The sequence below is a fragment of the Dendrobates tinctorius genome, unplaced genomic scaffold (assembly GCF_039654945.1).
Source record: "Dendrobates tinctorius isolate UK_male_01 unplaced genomic scaffold, ASM3965494v1 ptg000103l, whole genome shotgun sequence".
NCBI lineage: Eukaryota > Metazoa > Chordata > Amphibia > Anura > Dendrobatidae > Dendrobates > Dendrobates tinctorius.
This window is the reverse complement of record NW_027361771.1, coordinates 12,351,150-12,369,326: the sequence shown is the minus strand read 5'-3', so window position 1 is coordinate 12,369,326 and position 18,177 is coordinate 12,351,150. Positions and strand designations below refer to the sequence as shown.

At 46.1% G+C, this 18,177-nt stretch overlaps 2 protein-coding genes across 6 annotated transcripts in view; one reads left to right on the top strand and one right to left on the bottom strand.

Annotated features, from left to right (window-relative positions):
• Nucleotides 1-399: 399 nt before the first annotated feature.
• On the top strand, nt 400-4,795 carry LOC141099953 (ferritin light chain, oocyte isoform-like). Its single transcript, XM_073588084.1, has 4 exons — nt 400-668; nt 1,175-1,321; nt 2,443-2,568; nt 4,562-4,795. Exons 1-4 carry the CDS (start codon nt 567-569, stop codon nt 4,709-4,711), a joined length of 525 nt encoding a protein of 174 aa, XP_073444185.1. The 5' UTR covers nt 400-566; the 3' UTR covers nt 4,712-4,795.
• A 12,876-nt stretch (nt 4,796-17,671) lies between these two features.
• CCDC40 (coiled-coil domain 40 molecular ruler complex subunit) overlaps nt 17,672-18,177 on the bottom strand; it is a 71,192-nt gene continuing 70,686 nt past the window's right edge. For all 5 annotated transcript variants that reach the window (XM_073588075.1, XM_073588074.1, XM_073588078.1 and 2 more), the window contains one exon: nt 17,672-18,023. In XM_073588075.1, coding sequence (XP_073444176.1) covers nt 17,760-18,023 — 264 coding nt within the window. In that variant the 3' untranslated portion in view covers nt 17,672-17,759. The remainder of the gene's footprint in view (nt 18,024-18,177) is intronic.

Genomic DNA, 18,177 nt, shown 5'->3' with positions numbered 1-18,177 from the left:
GACGCAGGACGCATGCAGCGTCATGCACCCATAGGCGGAGCTACTGGCGGAGGCACGGCAGGGGGTGGGGCTTAGCGGCGGCTGTGCGCAGGCCGACGCTGCGGCCTTAAACGCAAATGTGAAACCACCCTAAGCTACTTCAGAAAACACTTTGAAAAGTAACTTTTTTGCTCAGTGCAGAGTTGACCAAAATGTTGTGTCTTTTGCCATTTTCAATTGTCTCCAGCAAGCTGGGGAGGGGCCATGGTGGGAAGGGGCGCAGGCAGTGTCTGGTGAATATTCTCTTTCATGCCCTTTTACTAAATTACAAGCCAATCCGAATAATGTGAGCTAATGAAATAGCTGGATTGTGTTTTCAGTGGACTCCACCCAGTGAGTGTATAAAAAGCCAGGGAGCTGCAGTTTGTGGTTCAGAGCAGAGAGTTATAGGAGTTCTTGCGTCAACAGTGATTGAACGGAATAGGAATTCTCTGTGCTAGTCTCACTATACACCTCCTTGTCGCTAGGACTTTGTCTTATTCCCAGTGAAAGAAGCTACTACTACTACCACCACCCTCACCATCATCATGAGCTCCCAGATCCGCCAGAACTACCATCAGCACAGTGAGGCTGGAGTCAACCGCACCATCAACCTTGTGCTTCAGGCTTCCTACACCTACCAGTCCATTGTGAGTATGAGAGCATGAGAGCACTCTTCAGAAGCCTGTCTCTCCTGAGCTGTTGTGGGACCACAACGTATGCTGCATTGCTAGGGCTTGAGTTCCTAATATAGAGTCTCTAGACTCCAAATTCCATGCATGACTAATGTAATTCCTCATTGTTTACCAACCCTCTGATTATGGGTACAGAACAAAGTTTTGAATAGTCTACGTTTTGTGACACAATATAGATGGAAACGTGTCTCCTCGCCCAGCTCTTCTGATAAATCTTCCCAAACCTTCTGGCAGGACTAGTTATGGTGCTGTCTGCATTACTGACCTTCTTACACTTCTCCCTTCTGGCAATAGTCCCCATACATCCATCAAGGTCATCAACTTAACTTGTGCAGCTGGAAGTTCCGTTCTCTCTCAAGAAAGTATATACAATGCGTCATCTCCACATCTTGGGTTCCTCACAATGTCACGTTTTCCAACAATGCTCTCAATAGACTTTTTTTTTGTTTTCTTTCTCATAGGGATTCTTTTTTGACCGGGACGATGTGGCATTAGCCAAGTTCTCAAAGTTCTTCCATGAGCAGTCTGAGAAAAAGCAAGAACAGGCTGAGAAGTTTCTGGAGTTCCAGAACAAACGTGGAGGACGGATTGTTCTTCAGGATATCAAGGTACAAATGTCTGAGACTTGTAGACCTTGTGGATTAGCATATATGTATATTCCCAGCAGATGTTTAATCAATAGCTGATGTTTTTAGGTGATAATTGCATCACCTGCACAGGCAATAACTTCATCACCTGGGCAATACGAAGGAAACCATGATCTGTTGGTGGCTCTTGAGGATGGGAGCGGGGGATCATTGATTTAGATGATGGCAATGCTTTTTCTGTATAGCACAAACTTGGCAGAATTATTTAACGGGAACCTGTCATCCACCCCAGGGCGTCTTTCAGTTAAAGAGCCACCTTCAGCAGCACTAAGGCTGCATTCTGTGAAGGTGGCTCTTCTTTTTCTGACCCCCCCCCCCCCCAGTAATGCCAAAATATTGACTTTTATAATTAGCTCCTCATACCTGTAATGTGTCCCACAGGTATGTTGTGTCCCCCAGTATCAGCCGACTACCATCCGTCAATCTTGCCTGTCCGAGGCCTCGGTGCCGCCCACGATCTGTCCATGATGCCTCGGGTACGTCACTGCCTCCTCTTGATTTGAACCTTGGCGCCTGCGCTGTAACAAGTGTTCTCGGGCATGTGCAGTGTGTGCTGCCCGAGAACTGACATCAAGCTATTGCACCTGCGTGCTGCGGAGGCCCCAGCCCCGCAGTGTGAATACATCATAACACTGCAGGGTGGGATCTAGGGCCTCCACAATGCGCAGGCGCAATAGCTTGGTGTCAGTTCTCGGGCAGTGCGCAGAACTCTTGTCACAGCGCAGGTGCCGGCATTCAAAACAGGAGGATGCAGCGACGCACAGGGTCATCATGATGGACAGATCGTGGGCAGCGCCGAGGCACCAGACAGGCATGATTGACGGATGGTAGGCGCCTGATACTGGGGGACACACTACAGGTATGAGGAGCTAATTATAAAAGTCAATCTTTTGGCATTACTGGGGGACAGAAAAAGAGCCACCTTCACAGACTGCAGCTGAAGGTGGCTCTTTAACTGAAAAATGCCCTGGGTGGGGTGACAGGTTCCCTTTAATGTGGAGGAACTATGACATTTTAGACTGTTATCCATGACTTGAAGTTGTTCTACCATTAATGGAATATCTTGTTCATAATTTCTTTAGAAACCAGAGGCTGATGAATGGAGCAATGGCACCAATGCTATGGACAATGCCCTGAAACTTGAAAAGAGCATAAATCAGGCTCTGCTGGACCTCCACAAGACTGCTACTGACCACGCAGACCCTCATGTAAGTGACTCTTCTATAACATAATACCGCACGGTCATTTCAGTAAATATTCTTCATGAAAGAACTCTTATGGCTCTTCTGTGACCTCCATATTGTGCCATTCCTGGAAATATGAGTAACCTGACTGACATCTGCCTCTTTATTGCAATCTACAGAAGCTGCACCTTATGGTGGTGCTCAGTGTTTACCATCACACTATTATGAAGGGCGATGGTTGACAAACTGGTGCACTATCCTTGTGCTTCAAACAGCTTTTACAAGGTGTCTTAATATTTCCAGAAGGATGTTAACGTGCCAACAATATTTTCATAAACCTGTTGGAATGACCATTAAGTTCTTTATGGCAAAAAGAAGTGTGGCTTTTTTTTTTTTTTTTTTTTTCACGCCCATATAGTATAACTGGGGAAGCCAGACCCACTCTGGGGCTGTTCTGCACTTCTCCATCTTGTGTCGAGGCCAACTTTGCTGTCTGCCATGACCCTCCACCTGAGCAGCCATAAGAACTGTTTGCTGCATCTGTGACTATCTGGGCCCAAATATCCAGTAAGATTCCGTGAGCCAGCATTGTCCCATTCCAGTCACAAGATAGGTGGCTTGCTGTGGTGCACCACCTAAAAACTGCCACTGTCTACAGTGTAGGGTTGCAAAATGGCCTTAGAAGAAACTCTGCAGACCTCCCTTATGCATGGTCATCTGACCCCAATATTCAGTCTGCAATCACCACTAGTAAGCCCTTGTACAACTACCAAGGAAACTATATGGACCCCCTTAGAGTAGAGCTAAAACGCTGCCCACCACTATGGCCAATTGCTGTAGAATTTTATACTTGGCAAATGTATGGCAGTTGGCCTGCCGTGGGTGGAGCTTTATTACTGTTCCGCTGTCTTGTAATTCAGTCTATAATTTGTCTCTTCCCTAATTCCACTGAAAATGGCAGCAGTTACACAGGTAGTCCTTAGAACTTTCTTGAGTAAGGGGTTGTAAAGACTGTCCTGCACCCCCTTAAGTATGTCATGGTGTATAATGTATATACTTGTGTCGTATTGCCGTTATCTAACCCTGCATTATACCAGGTTTGTATTTGTACATAATGTAAATCATAGGGAAAGTGAGGTTTGTAGTCTGGTCACTAGACGGGGGCACAGAGTCCTTTAGTCTAGCCACCTTGTACATAGTTGACTGTAGGAGGGTTTAGCTGGGAAAGTAAGGTAGCAGGATTTCCTGGTTAGGCTCCTTGGTGGAGAGGACGCCCATAGAGCTCGGGTGGCCTCTGGCCCGGGCAAATGAGATGCCTCACTACATTTATACAGAAGTGTGCCCAGTCATCCAGAATGTGGGGAGCAGCATCACCACAGCCTAAGTGAGAAGCAGTGAAGTTACAGCAGAAGTGCAAGCAGTATAGCTACAGAAGTCACTAGAGTAGAAACTAAACAGCAGGACAGACAGTGTGGTACGATCCAATTTCAAGCTGTGTGACAGAGCAAGTAATGGAAGGAAGAGGTGAAATGAATACTGCTGTAAATGCTGTTCTGGATGTACTGTGAAGTTCCGAGAGTAAAGTCTATGTATTTTGAATTATACTTCGGCCGTGATTTGATCATTCGTCAAAGCTTCCCCCCCCCCCCCAAAAAAAAAGAAAAGGAGGGTGGACCTCAGCAGTGTCAGGAATGTGGAGGCAAGTGTACGAGAAGAGCAATGTAGTGTCTGTGAAGGGAGGCCAGGGCTCAGGTATCCTTGGCCATGACTACAGCCCTGGCTGTTCTTTACACCTGCATCCCCTTTACTGCAGTACACATGACTACTGGAGCAGTTCTCCCCTCTAAATCTTTTACACTCTCTCAGTCCAGCCTCCATTGCCTTCATGTTCAACAGATTGTGGTTGAGACTCTCTACCTAAATGTTAGACTGACTTGTTTTCTTTGGGCAAACTTGCAATAACCATTACCAGTGACTTCACGATTTAACTTAATATGTGGATCAATTCCCCATTCAGATGTGCAACTTCCTGGAGGATGAATATCTGGAAAAGGAAGTGGAGCTGATGAAGAAACTGGGAGATCACATTACTAACCTGAAGCGCTTGAAGGCAGCAGATGTTGGCATGGGAGAATATCTGTTTGACAAGCTGACCTTGGAGGACTAATGTGTGACTTCCTATACAAGAGCTGTAGTGTCACAATCAGGACTTGCTGTAAAGTCAGAAATAAAAATAACATGCAGAAACATGGTCTTGTGTGGTGTAAAGGCTACTTCTTCAATAGGACACTTATCAATTTGGAAACCGCTGGAAAACCATGAGGTATAATACACAGGATGCAACAGTTTTGCCATGTTCGGGTGTTGTGTGGAGAGAGGCATTTTATAAAGAGATTCAACTTTGGGGCAATAGGTCATCTTTTAAAGGGGTGGTCTGGTGGAAAACTACAAGTCTGAAGTCATTCTGACTGCAGACTTATGAATGCTCATATTGAGGCTTCTCTGTAGGTGATCCTATGACCAAGTATGTGATACGCATATGTGGCGCCACAGAGGTACTGCACCTTCTCCTAAGGTGTAGTGCCCCACCATCCAGGTATGGTGGGAGCTCCTTTCCACACTCTAACACTCGCACCCCACACAACAGGGTAGTTCTGCACAACCACATTGCGGCTCAGTGATTAGAGAGTAGCAGAGCGCCTTAGGTGGTTCCCTGCTTGGAACACTGGATGTGCTGGGAGGTGGGTGGAGTTAAGATGCATAAAAGAGTGGGAAAGTGTAGGATTACAGGTTCAGTCTGACAGAAGGTCAGTTGGTTAGGAAGTCACTCAGACAGGAGTGAGGATCCCTGGAAGAAGGGATGGAGGAAGGAGTGCTGCCTCAGTGATCTGAGCCAGTTGGCACGGGAAAGGAGAAAGACTTAGAACTGAAATCTAAGCTTCCATAAGAAAGAGAGGTACGGAACGAAGGAGTAGAGAGGACATGGTTTAGAAGAGGAACCCTGCCTATAGGTTCTCAGCGCAAGGCCGGGGCCCGGTCCCCGAGGTTGTATGGATGCTTATGGTTCTGCAGCAGACACCGGTGGAGTAGCTGGCTGTAAATGCACTACTCCCATCTAAGGCCTGTTTCACACTTCCGTTTTTTCAAATCCATCAAAATCCGTTGTTTTCCGTAAAAAAACGGATCCGCCATTTTTTGCAGGATCCGTTTTTTTTGTCCCATAGACTTCCATTACGGTTACCGCGGATCCGTCAAAAACGGATCCGTTTTTAAAAAAACGGATCCGTTTGCATCAGTTTCCGTCAAAAAAACGGAAACGGATCCGTTTGGCGGACACAAAAACGGAAGTGTGAAACAGGCCTTAGACTTGGGGCACAACAGCAACACGAATAGAGAGCCGGGACTCAGGAGAAGGGAGTCCCCGAAGCAGGCTACAGCTGTCTGCCGTACAAGTAGAGTTCTTGGGAACATCTGTAAAGAGGAACTCCAGAGTACCACGGTACTGGAGATCTTCACACTTAAAGGCGCAATAGAGGAGACGTTCAGGAAAGGTACATGTTGGAGGGGAGCTTTCCATCTTGCCTGGGGGTTGGCTGAGTCTCTGACCCGGAGGACACACAGCCTGGAGGCAGGCATCATTGTGTACCGCAGACTGTGAGTAAAGCTTTGGAACTGCAAGCCCCGGTATCCTCCATTCATTCTTGCGCCAACCCGCTCAGCACCACTACATCTGGGTACCATCCTCTACACGGCCTGCACCTCTCCTCATCCATTGCAACTACACGGCCCTGGGGCTACAGCTTCACCTGTGGGGAGCTACGCCATCTATGCTGCAGCACACCACCAGCCCCAGAGGATCCGCATGCAGCGTCGGCCTAACATCTCACTTGCCGAACACCACAGGTGGCGTCACGAACTATTCCATTCCACTTAAACTACATTATAAACCCCCTTTGATTACTTGGGCGCCCAGGGCCATGGACTGAGTCACCACCGCTGTGACAGATCCCCCTGACACCAGCCCGGTACCGAGTACCCCACGGCCCTGGGAGGGCGACCCACATACTTCTGGCCTCACTCAATGCACTTGCAGTGAGCAAGGCCAATACAATTTAGCTGGCACATGACTGCACGTAAACAAATCACCACAGTGCCTAATATCATGTAGTCATTGTTCTTGGGTACTGCAGCTCATCTCCAATTTAAGTGGATGGTAGGTGAGTTGCAATATGCCCCCAAGTGATACTTTGTACTAGGCCTCTCTCCACATTGAAATATTGCAGCAAACCCTTACTTTGTATTCCATAGCCATAAATATTTTTCAGCAGTTAAGAAAACCCAAATACCTTTTCATGGAAATTGGAAGTAAAGCGAGACCTGGATCTATGATCTCATCAATTACGATAATCAAGATGAAGACCTACAAACAGCACTCCTGCTCTGGAGGACCCAACATGTCTGATTTCCATGCACAGCCTAGTGATTAGAGGACTATGTGTAATACTTCTTTCCTCCTTTGGAGGCGCTGTAGAGAAATTCAGCACTTGTTTTTAGGTACTCACTGCAAAAGGTTTGTGCAGAAAGGATCAGTGTGATCATCTTATCAGCTGGTGCTCTTCTAACAAAAGGGGATAAGGAAAAGCTGTACACCTCTATGGGCTTTATTTACTGCACATTGGGGCTTTACCTCTGACCTGTATGGTGGAAACCTTACATGAGACTGAATGACCCCATCATGGTCCATGATCCAGGAGAATAAAGGTACTGTCAACACTTAGCGATGCACCAGCGATCCCGACAATGATATGGATTGCTGGTGCATCGCTAAGTGGTCGCTAGTGCGCTGCCACACAGGCAGATCTCACCAGCGACAGCAGCGGTCGTTACTTACCTGTCAGATGAGGCGATCCTGACGTCCTCCCGCCCGCGTCCACGCCACAGGAAGCCCCAGCAGGAAGCTGACGACGAGAAATGGCCCAGGCCGTTCTTGCGTGATTAGCGATAATCAGCGGGGGAGCCGGTCGGAGGTAAGTATCAGACATAGCGATATCGCTAGCAATATCGCTATAACGTCACAAAACCAGTGACATTATAGCGATATTGCTAGCGATATCGCTTAGTGTGACGGGCCATTTAGACTCGGGGGGGCGTCACTACATGAAAGATAAGAATAATCCTATTTATGGGCCGTGTTGATCCAGAGGAAGGTGAAACTCCAGGGTGAGGGATAGGACAATTTTCATATCGGGGGGGGGGGGATTCCTACCTGACCCCAAATAAACCATGTCAGTCAGAATAAATCCCAGGATCAAGGGCTGAGACCGAACCTGTGGGAATGAAATTTTTTAAATATTCTTAAACTATTTAACTTTATCTGCGTGATCGCATGTCACGGATTGGGTGCTATGACAGCCGGGGGTGTGCTGAAGACCCTTGTGATTGTCATTACAGACCTCCCTTGAAACCTAGTATGAGGCCAAACTTCAAAGGAGACAATCGCAGCTTAAAGTCCCCTAAGTCGACTAACAAGAACAGTGAAAAGTAAAAAAGTACATGTACTGCGCATGTCGTGTCTCCCCCTTTGATGTGGGCTCTGGAGCTGAGCCCACAACTTTCCAGGCACATGTCAGCTGTTTTGAACAGCTGACATGTACCCAGAAGAGCCGAGGGTGGAATCGTGATCCACTGGCGGCTATTAATCCATTAAATGCCGCTGTGAAACTCTGACAGGGGCATTTAACGCATGCTTCCGGCATGTGCGCCAGAGATCCACCCATCGGTGACTCTTGGTCACATGATCGCAGATCACAGATGGGTTGGCATGATAACCAAAGGTCTCCTGCAAACCACTATGGTTGTCACTGCTGGATTGCTATGAGCGCCTACCGGCGGTGGGCGCTCATAGCAAGTCAGCAATTCTGCTACATACATGCGATCTGATCATTGCCTGTATGTAGCAGAGCCGATATGGTTAAGGCAGCTTTAAGTCTCCCATGAAGACTATTGAAGCATGGCAAAAGTAGAAAAAATGTTTAAAAATATAAAAAAAAATTTAACAGTTCAAATCACACCATTTTGCACCATTCAAAATAAAACAATAAAAGAAATCAGACAAACACATTTGGTATCCCGCACAGCAACAGTTAACAGCCACCAGCCAATCACAGGCCGGCAGCTGGCGTCAATGTTCATGTCAACGGCGTATGACTTCACTGCCGTACGCCAGGACGACTGTCTGCGCCTCAGATAAATCGAGAAGAGGACACCGCTGGACCTCGGCCAGGTAAGGAAAAACTTTTTTTTTGTAAAGCCGCACTATGGGGTGCAATATACTACTATGTGGGTGCATTATCCTACTTATGGGGGTGCAATATACTACTCTGGGGGTGCATTATAGAATTATATTACTATGGGGATGCATTATACTACTTTGGGGGTGCAATATACTACTGTGGGGTGCATTATACTAATATATATGACTATGGGGGCGCATTATACTATTATATATGACTATGGGGGTGCATTATACTTTTATATATAACTATAGGCATGCATTACACTATGTGACTATGGGGGTGCATTATACTGCTATGGGCTGCATTATCCTACTATGGGGTGCAATATACTACTATGTGGGTGCATTATCCTTCTTATGGGGGTACAATATACTACTCTGGGGGTGCATTATAGAATTATATTACTATAGGGATGCATTATACTACTTTGGGGGTGCAATATACTACTGTGGGGTGCATTATACTAATATATATGACTATGGGGATGCATTATACTTTTATATATAGCTATAGGCATGCATTACACTATGTATGACTATGGGGGTGCATTATACTGCTATGGGCTGCAGTATCCTACTATGGGGGTGCAATATACTACTATGGGCTGCATTATCCTACTATGGGGTGCAGTATCCTACTATGGAGGTGCATTATACTATAATATGGGAGTGTAATACACTAATATTGGTGTGAATTATACTACTGTATATGACTATGGGGGTGCAATATACTACTATGGGGGCGCATTATACTGCTATATATGAATATGGGGTGCATAATACTATTATATACGATTATGGGGGTGCATTACACTATTATATATAACTATGGGCATACATTACACTTTATGTATGACTATGTGGGTGCATGATACTACTATGGATGACTATGAGGCAGTATGGGGAGACATGGGGGGCAATATGGAGAGACATGAAGCAGAATAGGAGAACACGTGGGAGCAGGATTTCGGACATTATTACTGTAGGGGCTAATTATTTTTTTGAGGATACGGTTTTCAGTGTGGGGGATACGGTCGCTTTTTTTCTTCATCTGGCATAGTGTAGAGGTTAACATCAAAAAGGGATAAAAATTATCCAAAAAGACACCATTTCACAAAGAGATAATTATTAAAAATCATCAATCTTTATTAGAAATATAAACATACAAATATAAAGATAGCCAGAACCGTGTGTACCACAAGACATGTATGAGGTATAGAAAAAATAGGGCTTCAAGTCCATACATATAGTGGAACAGACCAAATTTCAGGCTGCAACACAGTAAATTAACATTTTAGGACTCCACAAGGTCAGAGGCAAATGCCAGCAAAAACAAAAAAAAAAAAAAAAAAAAAAAACACAACCAAATGGAACAGTAATTCATCAATTCAATTGATCTTACCCATGTTGATGTAAGCCTCTGTCTGTGATGCCACTGAACACCCCAACGCGCGAAACGCACAACCGCGGAACAGAGGCAGGGGGGCCCGCCTGCCCCCGCCGCCGCATTGAACTATACCGGCGTCTGCCGGTACAGTTCAAAGCAATGATGGAGGAGAGCACGTCATATGATACTCCCTTCTCCCATCATTCCCCGCTCTGCTCCGACACAGCGGGTGCGCGATGACATCATTGCGCACTCACTGTGTGCCAGGCAGAGCAGCCGCTGAGACAGGAGCCAGCCTGGAGCAGCGCGGGCACGAGGAGAGGTGAGGAGTGCTTTTTTTTTTTTTTAAATATAACAGTGAGTACTGCACTGTGGGGCCATTCTTGGGGGGATGTGGGCTCTGTAATATACTAGGACGGCTGTGCTATATATTGTACAGTGCTGTGCAAATTAATTGGGACAAAGCATTTTTTTAAGTAAAATCGTAAGTTGGTTACCAGTCAGTGATTCAAACCAGTTTTAACTGCTTTGAACAGGCACTCACAACTGTTCAAAGCAGTTAAAACTGGTTAGAATCACTGACTGGTAACCGACTTACGATTTTACTTAAAAAAATGCTTTGTCCCAATTAATTTGCACAGCACTGTACCATGTTGCTGTGCTATGCTATATACCATGCTGCTGTGCTATATACTACGTGGCTGTGCTATATACTATGTGGCTGTGATATATACTACGTGGGGTGTGCTATATACTACATGGGCTGTGCCTTATAATACGTGGGCTGTGCTATATACTATGTTGGCTGTGCTATATATTTTATTGGGGGGGTATATAATATTCTATTGGGGGGCTGTGTTATATACTATGGGGGAGGCTGTTATATACTATGGGGGGGCTACATTATATTCTATGGGAGGTGAGTTGTATTATATTCTATGGGGGCTACATTATATTTTATTGGGGTCTGTACTAGATTTTATGAGGGAGAATTGCATCATACTCTTTGATGGGGCTACATTATATTTTATGGGGAGGTGGGCTGTATTCTATTCTATTCGGGGCAACATTATATTCTATGGGGGCTGTATTATAGTTATTATATTTTATGAGGGATGATTGCATCATGCTCTATGATGGGGCTACATTATACTATATGAGGGGGGCTGCATTATATTCTATGGGGGGGTTACATTATATTCTGTGATATGGTTGCATTATACTCTGCGCGGTGGCTGCATTATACTGCATCGAGGACTATGGGGAATACATTATACTATATGAAGAACTATGGGATGCATTATACTATGGGAAGTGAATTGTACTACATGCATGATTATGGCAGTACATTATACTATATGGAGCACTATGAGGAGTGTATTATACTATGTGGAGGACTGAGCAGTGTATTTTAATATATTGAGGACTATGATGAGTGTATTATGCTATATGGAGCACTATGAGGAGTGTATTATACTATATGGAGGACTGTGATGCACATTATAATATATGGAGGACTATGGGGTGTATTATATTAAACAGGCAAAATGCTGCCTATTCATAGAGTTGATTGGATTGTTTATGTCGGAACAAAAATCATTGTTCTCAGCAGCACATCTCCGATGTAAACTGTAGATATGCTGCTGATAATATGACACTGTATGGGGACAGATTGATCTAATAGTGATTGTTTTGTCCCCATCATTCTTTCTCAGACGGTGGAAAGAGGCCGGGAAACAAGTGTTGAACGACTTAAATATTGTTGATCACACTAATTTAGCAGCCTTAACTCAGCGCACATAACTACAACCGAAATGTTTCTTTGTGATATGCAATATGTTACCATTTGGGGCCCCATTTTAAACTTTGCCTAGGGCCCCACTTTGCCTAAAACCGGCCCTGAGTGCAGGGAAAGGTCAGAGAGGCCCAGCGCCTGCGCACCGCAGTACTTTGCTCTGCCCTCAACAGGGCAGAGAAGTATGCCTGCGCAGGAGCGCAATGTCCAGAGGGATGAAGCAAGCAGGAGAGCGGCATCGCAGGAAGATGGGAGGACCCGGACCTGCGACACCCACCAGACCGGACTGCCCCTTGGGTGAGTATAATAAAACTTATTTTTCTTATCTTGCAGGTCGGACCGGGGGCTTATCTACAGCATTATAGAATGCTGTAGATATGTCCTGAAACGCGGTGGCCGCATCTTATAGCGGCCAAAACAGGTGACAGGTGCACTTTAAATGGAACCCCTAATGCAGTTTAATTTCCATATCATTATGTTAAAAAACAAACAAACTGAAATCTTGCAATTTCTGGACTAGTATTAAGCCTAATACTAGCCTTACACTTCTTATTTTACAGAGAGGACTTTTCAGCAGTCTCATTATGTCACGCTCGCGCCTTGGCTGATTGGCGCGAGCCAGGGGTTGTGGCCCCACTGTGCCACAGACCAGACTACCCTGGAAGGGGCGTGACTAAGACAGCTGCCTTGGTCTTCTCTAGAGCCTCCAATGGTGAGGTCAGGGTTGTGCGGCAGGCAGCTGCTAGGTGCCACTCTAGGGTGGTGTCTGGCTGTGACTGCTGATCCCACTCGGGGACAGGACACTTCGTCAGGTGCCAGTGACAGACAGGCAGGTGGGCACGACTGAGACACAGAGCAAGCAGGCATGGCTTGGAGACACAGGGCAAGCAGGTGTGGCGTACAAAGGAACAGGTAGAGACCTGTTCACACAGCAGGAGCAGGTACTGGCAGGAAGGAATGCAATATAGAGGAACAGGTAGGGTCCTGTTCACACAGAAGGTGCAGGTACGGGTACTGATAGGAGAGAGTGGAATATGACAAAGCTGCAGGACTGCAGAGCAGGCAGAGCCTGCAAGAGTGCAGAGCAGGCAGAGCCTGCAAGAGTGCAGAGCAGGCAGAGCCTGCAAGAGTGCAGAGCAGGCAGAGCCTGCAAGAGTGCAGAGCACAGACAGTGAGGACACAGGGAAAGACAGAAGGGAAAGGAACCACAGACAAGGAGACTGACAGACAGAGGTAGGACAGAGTTCAGACAGGGAAACAACACGAGACAAGGTACAGGTGCGAGAAAATGCTTCCTCCTGGAGGGCGGAATGTTATGAATGAGTCACCGTAGGAGGCAAAAGCAGAAATACAAGCTAAGTCCAGAAAACCAGAGAAGTTGGCAACTATCAGATTGCAGACCCCTGAACCTATCAACACAACTAGCAGTAGCCGTGGGGGGTTCCTACGATGCCCTAGACCCCTTGATCACAGCCGGAGAAATACATAGGCCTAAAGAAAGAAAGGGGAAATCTAAACTGCCCCAGAGCAGACCCCAAAGCAATAGGCAGCCCCCAACATATAATGACGGTGAAGCAAGATGAAAATACTAACACAGACAGAAAGATAGACTGAGCAAAGACGGGGCCCAAAACTACCTAGATAGGAAAGGACAGGAAGGCTGCTGTCTGCAATCTGCCAAAACCCTATCAAAGACATAAGCCAACCAGCTGATATGAAAAAGGCCCTGAAGCAGCTAGGCTTCAAAAACTGAATCAGCACTCAGGTATTTTCAGAAGACAGAGCTAAATGAATTCAGCACACCTCAGCAGGGAATGGCAGAAATCCAGAAAAACAAAGCAAAAACAAAGTCAAAGCACAAAAGCAAAAGGCCGAGCAGCAAACTTAGCTTTGGAGGAGCAGGAATTCAGACTGGTCTCCAAGGATCCCACAGAGAAATCACCCGCAGGGCAGAAGGGCATCGGCAGCATTATATCCAGTCCGTAACTCCACTCAGCCAGTCACAATCATCAGCCTCAGGTGTTTGACAATCAGGCTCACTACCTTTCTTTACCAGAAGAGGGAGTTCCTCGGGCCTCAGTAATGAAGGGGAAAATGAACTCACAACAGCGGAAGGTTAGGTATAAGACAAAGCTAAGACGGAGACACAGAGACCAGGATATTCTGCCTCCTGGCGGGCAGACTAAGAATACTAAGCAAGGCTAGGAGTATTCCTCCAGAGAAGGAGGAGATACACAGGAGAGGACATGGCAGGCTCAGTAGCAAGATACTGAGTTTAGGCATTGCACAGGCAATGTTCCAGTGGATGGGGCAGGCCGAATAGTCGAGGACTCTAGGCAATTGGTCAGGGACACATTAGGAAGGTGCACCCTCACTCCATAAGAAGCAGAGAGTTCAGGCGCCGCCCCCCTATACACACAGTCAGGAAACATGAACACAGCAGACAGGAGGCAAGGAGCTGACAGAATTCACACAGCAAGGCCTGGAGCAGTGAGCAAGTTGGTGAGTGGGGAATGGGAGGCCATGCAGCAATGCCAGCAGAGTTGTTACACATTATCATCACAGATGGGATTGCAATGACAGCTAACGCCTCTATTTACAGCAGATAACATAAGAGCTTTACTTGCCAAAACTCATGATTTTACTATGACAGTCCCGTGAAAGAGGTGGAATTTAGGAAAACCTTGCTCTAAATTTAGCGTTTGTCCATTTTAGGGTGTCGCTATTTAAAAAGTTGGCTAATGTAATCTTTGGAATAGGACAGACGTGCATCTCACGAACGTTAGATCTCATGAAACATGGGAGTGAATAAAAACATGATAGTGTTAGGAAGAGAGATTCTCCCATGGGTCAAGGGATGAGAGTAGAATGCAGCATTGTTGCCCCTGTAGTGCTGGGGGTCGTTCCTGGTATGCAGTGGTTAGTAAGCACCTAACATAAAGAACAACTGCTTGGTAGCGCCATTAGTAGAGGTGGGTGAATCGATTTGCAGCACTCTAGCCCATGGGTCAAGTCAGTAATCTGTGATTGTGGGAGACTTTTTGGAGCACACAGTCAAAAGGAGAGCTTGGAACGCCAAGAAGTAAGGAGATACCACTTAAATCTTCTCTTCCAGTATATAAAAAAAAAAAAAAAAAAATGTCTTTTTCTTGGGTGTACGGTCACATTGTGGGAGAATTCTGAATCTTTGTTGTTTGATAACTTTTCTACACAAAATAAAGGGTAGTATTATAAGCCTATAAGGTTGCATGACACATCGATTCATTATTTTCTAGGATGGTTCTAAACTTTAAATTCTGACATTTTATATTCAGTTTGGTCATAGGTAAAAATTCATGAGGAGGCAGACTTGGATCACTGTCACCTCCAGTATAACTACAGTACATTAAGGGCCCCTTTCAGATGTCAGTCTTTCCAGTAAGTGTGGTGAGAGTTTTCACACGTACCAGAGACACTTACACACGTAGACCCTGTTAAGTGAATGTGTCTGTGCACATGTTGGTGTGTTTCCAAGGACTGTGTGTCTGTGGGCAAAATACGCTGACAAGTTCATTTTTTAACAGCAGCATGGGCTGCAAAATGTCCCGCGCACTAATGACATATGGATGTTATCCGTGTGTCATCAGTGTGACACATACCGGCACCAGGGAGGCAGAAGCAGCGGTACTGTTAACGCTGTTCCCCGGCGCTGGGTGCTGAAGTCGGCTGTCATCATTCTCCTCTGCTCAAGCCATGATCAGCAAGTGCAAGGAATAATGATGAGAGTAGTATTCAATTGATAACGCTGACAGATGAGGGTTGCAGCCTGCAGCTGTCAGTTTTTCCTGGCTGGTTATCACAAAGACAGGGAAACCGACGCTGGATCTTTCATTTATTTATAGCACAGGCGGCAGCTGATGAATACACCCATCAGCCGGCGCCTGCTCTCACTGTTATTAGTGGTTAAAGGCGGCAGGGGTAGGCTAATATGAGTAGTAGTCCCATCAGCCGCCGCCTGCTATCAGTTGAATATAACTCGTAACATTCTCCCCTGCTCGACGGCAGAGCAGGAGAGGATGTTGCGAGCAGTCTTCAACACCCAGCGCCGGGGAACAGCGCTAACTGTTCCAGGTTTTTCCAGTAGCGGAAATATCAGGAAGTGTGAAACCAGCCTTATTTACAGCTTAAACCTTAGACTTTTGTTGAGTCCAATTCTAACTTATTTGTTATAAAGAATATTACAGAAGACACTAGGTTATCAATTTTCTTTCCCATACTTTCACAAAAAAAACTGAAGAAAAGAATGTACGGTACTTGCTCCCTCACAAATATAAAGATAATAATGTCCTCAATCTCCTACTATTTAACCTGTCATGTGCTCCTCGATTGGTCAGTTCCTTTTCATTAACATCCTGCCAGCACTTTAGATGCTGTAGTTTCATTCTCCTCATATCCCAGCCTGCAGTGCTTCTGCTACTGTCTAATGGCTTGTCTGTTTTAAACTGAATGCCCACCTCTTTTTATGCAACAAGGAGATGCGACTTACCCCCACTTAATTTAACCAGCATTTAGGCCAAGAATGCAAAAACCTATCTAGTCAGAGGGCCACATTGTAAGATTGAACCATAAGACATTAATTGCTTATCAAAAGTAAATGTCAAATGTTTGATTTGTGCGGTCACCATTTTCAGTACTTCCACCTATCAAGACAATTGAGGTTTCCGTTTCCCCCATTCAAGCTCAGCCCATACATTTGACCCTCCATTGTAATTTATGCATGCTGCTAAGAAAAGTAGATGTTTCACTATTGATATAGCCACACTCATGCACGGCCATCATCTTATCAGCTCCTTTCAGGAGTGCCACATAAGAGCCAGGAGATCTCCGTCCTCCAAACATATAGGGACCCACATTGCATCATTAGGACTTAGGCCGGTTTCACATTTGCGTTTAGGGCCGCGTCGGCCTGCGCACGGCTGCCGCTAAGCCCCGCCCCGCCTCCTCCAGTAGCTCCACCTCCGGGCGCATGACGCTGCATGCATCCCCTATCTTTATCACTGAGGACGCAGGCCGTGGGCAGTATGTGTTTAGCTGCGCCTTCATCCTTTTGACGGTGCGCTGACCAGCGCCAAACGCAACCTGTTGCAATTTGGTTGCTCTCGGCGCACCGTCAAAAGGACGCAGGTGCCGCCAAACGCATACTGCGTCTCAGTGATAAAGACAGGGGACGCATGACGCATGTAGCGTCATGCGCCTAGAGGCGGAGCAGGGGGCGGGGCTTAGCGGTGGCCGTGCGCAGGCTGACGCTGCGGCCCTAAACGCAAATGTGAAACCGGCCTTACCTGCCTGTTCTCCACTGTTATGTGCCAGTCCTCTTCTTACTGACATAGAAAATACATGTCAGCAACCACTAGACACAATACAGCATGTCTGTGACCAGGAGGTTGGGAGCCGAACATGCTGCATCTGGCCACCAGGTGGCGCTCCCCTGCTCTAGACAGATATTACACTTGACAACAGGAAAACGGCAAATTGAAAGGGGACACCTCAATGTCAGCACTTTGGATTGATTTTTTGGTGGATAATACAACGTAGTTTAAAAAAACAAGTTATTTGAAGATTGTGTATTTAATCACATTATCAGATGAGATTAAGATATCTGACAACACAGTGACATGATATACTTTATTTAGTACCAGTACATTCTGACTACTTAAATTAAAACATAGAGTTTGTAAGACAATGTACGGAGCTATAATTCATGGGGCTCTCTCTGTAGCACTTTCCTGTGCTCCGAGCCTTGCTTCCAGTGCAAGACTTATGTGGTGCAGAACACTCTGATACTGCGGGTACTCCTGCTGGACCTGGTGGATGATCGTGCTGACTGTGTGCATGCGGGTCTCTTGTTTTTGCTGCTCTGCTTCCAATGTTTGTGGGCTGCTGAAAACTGGAACGTATTTGCCGTCCTTCACAGCTTGCAAACGCTTCGCACGAGTCTGAAGGGCCACAATCTGCGACAGGTTCTGGGAGACAGAGAAAATACTCGGCGTTAGGGCTCGCTCACACCAGCGTATAACATGGCTGAGAGCTATATGATGTGTTATCTGGCAGCATGTTATACTATGGGGCAGTGCAGATCTGTGATTTTTTTCTCATGCCGTCTCCAGTTTGCATGTT

What these genes read in the sequence shown, in the direction of transcription:
- LOC141099953 (XM_073588084.1), top strand. Translation starts at nt 567, where the DNA reads ATGAGCTCCCAGATCCGCCAGAACTACCATCAGCACAGTGAGGCTGGA. An exon ending in CCTACACCTACCAGTCCATT is followed by an intron (nt 669 to 1,174) that starts GTGAGTATGAGA and finishes TCTTTCTCATAG; the next exon opens with GGATTCTTTTTTGACCGGGA. An exon ending in CTGACCACGCAGACCCTCAT is followed by an intron (nt 2,569 to 4,561) that starts GTAAGTGACTCT and finishes TTCCCCATTCAG; the next exon opens with ATGTGCAACTTCCTGGAGGA.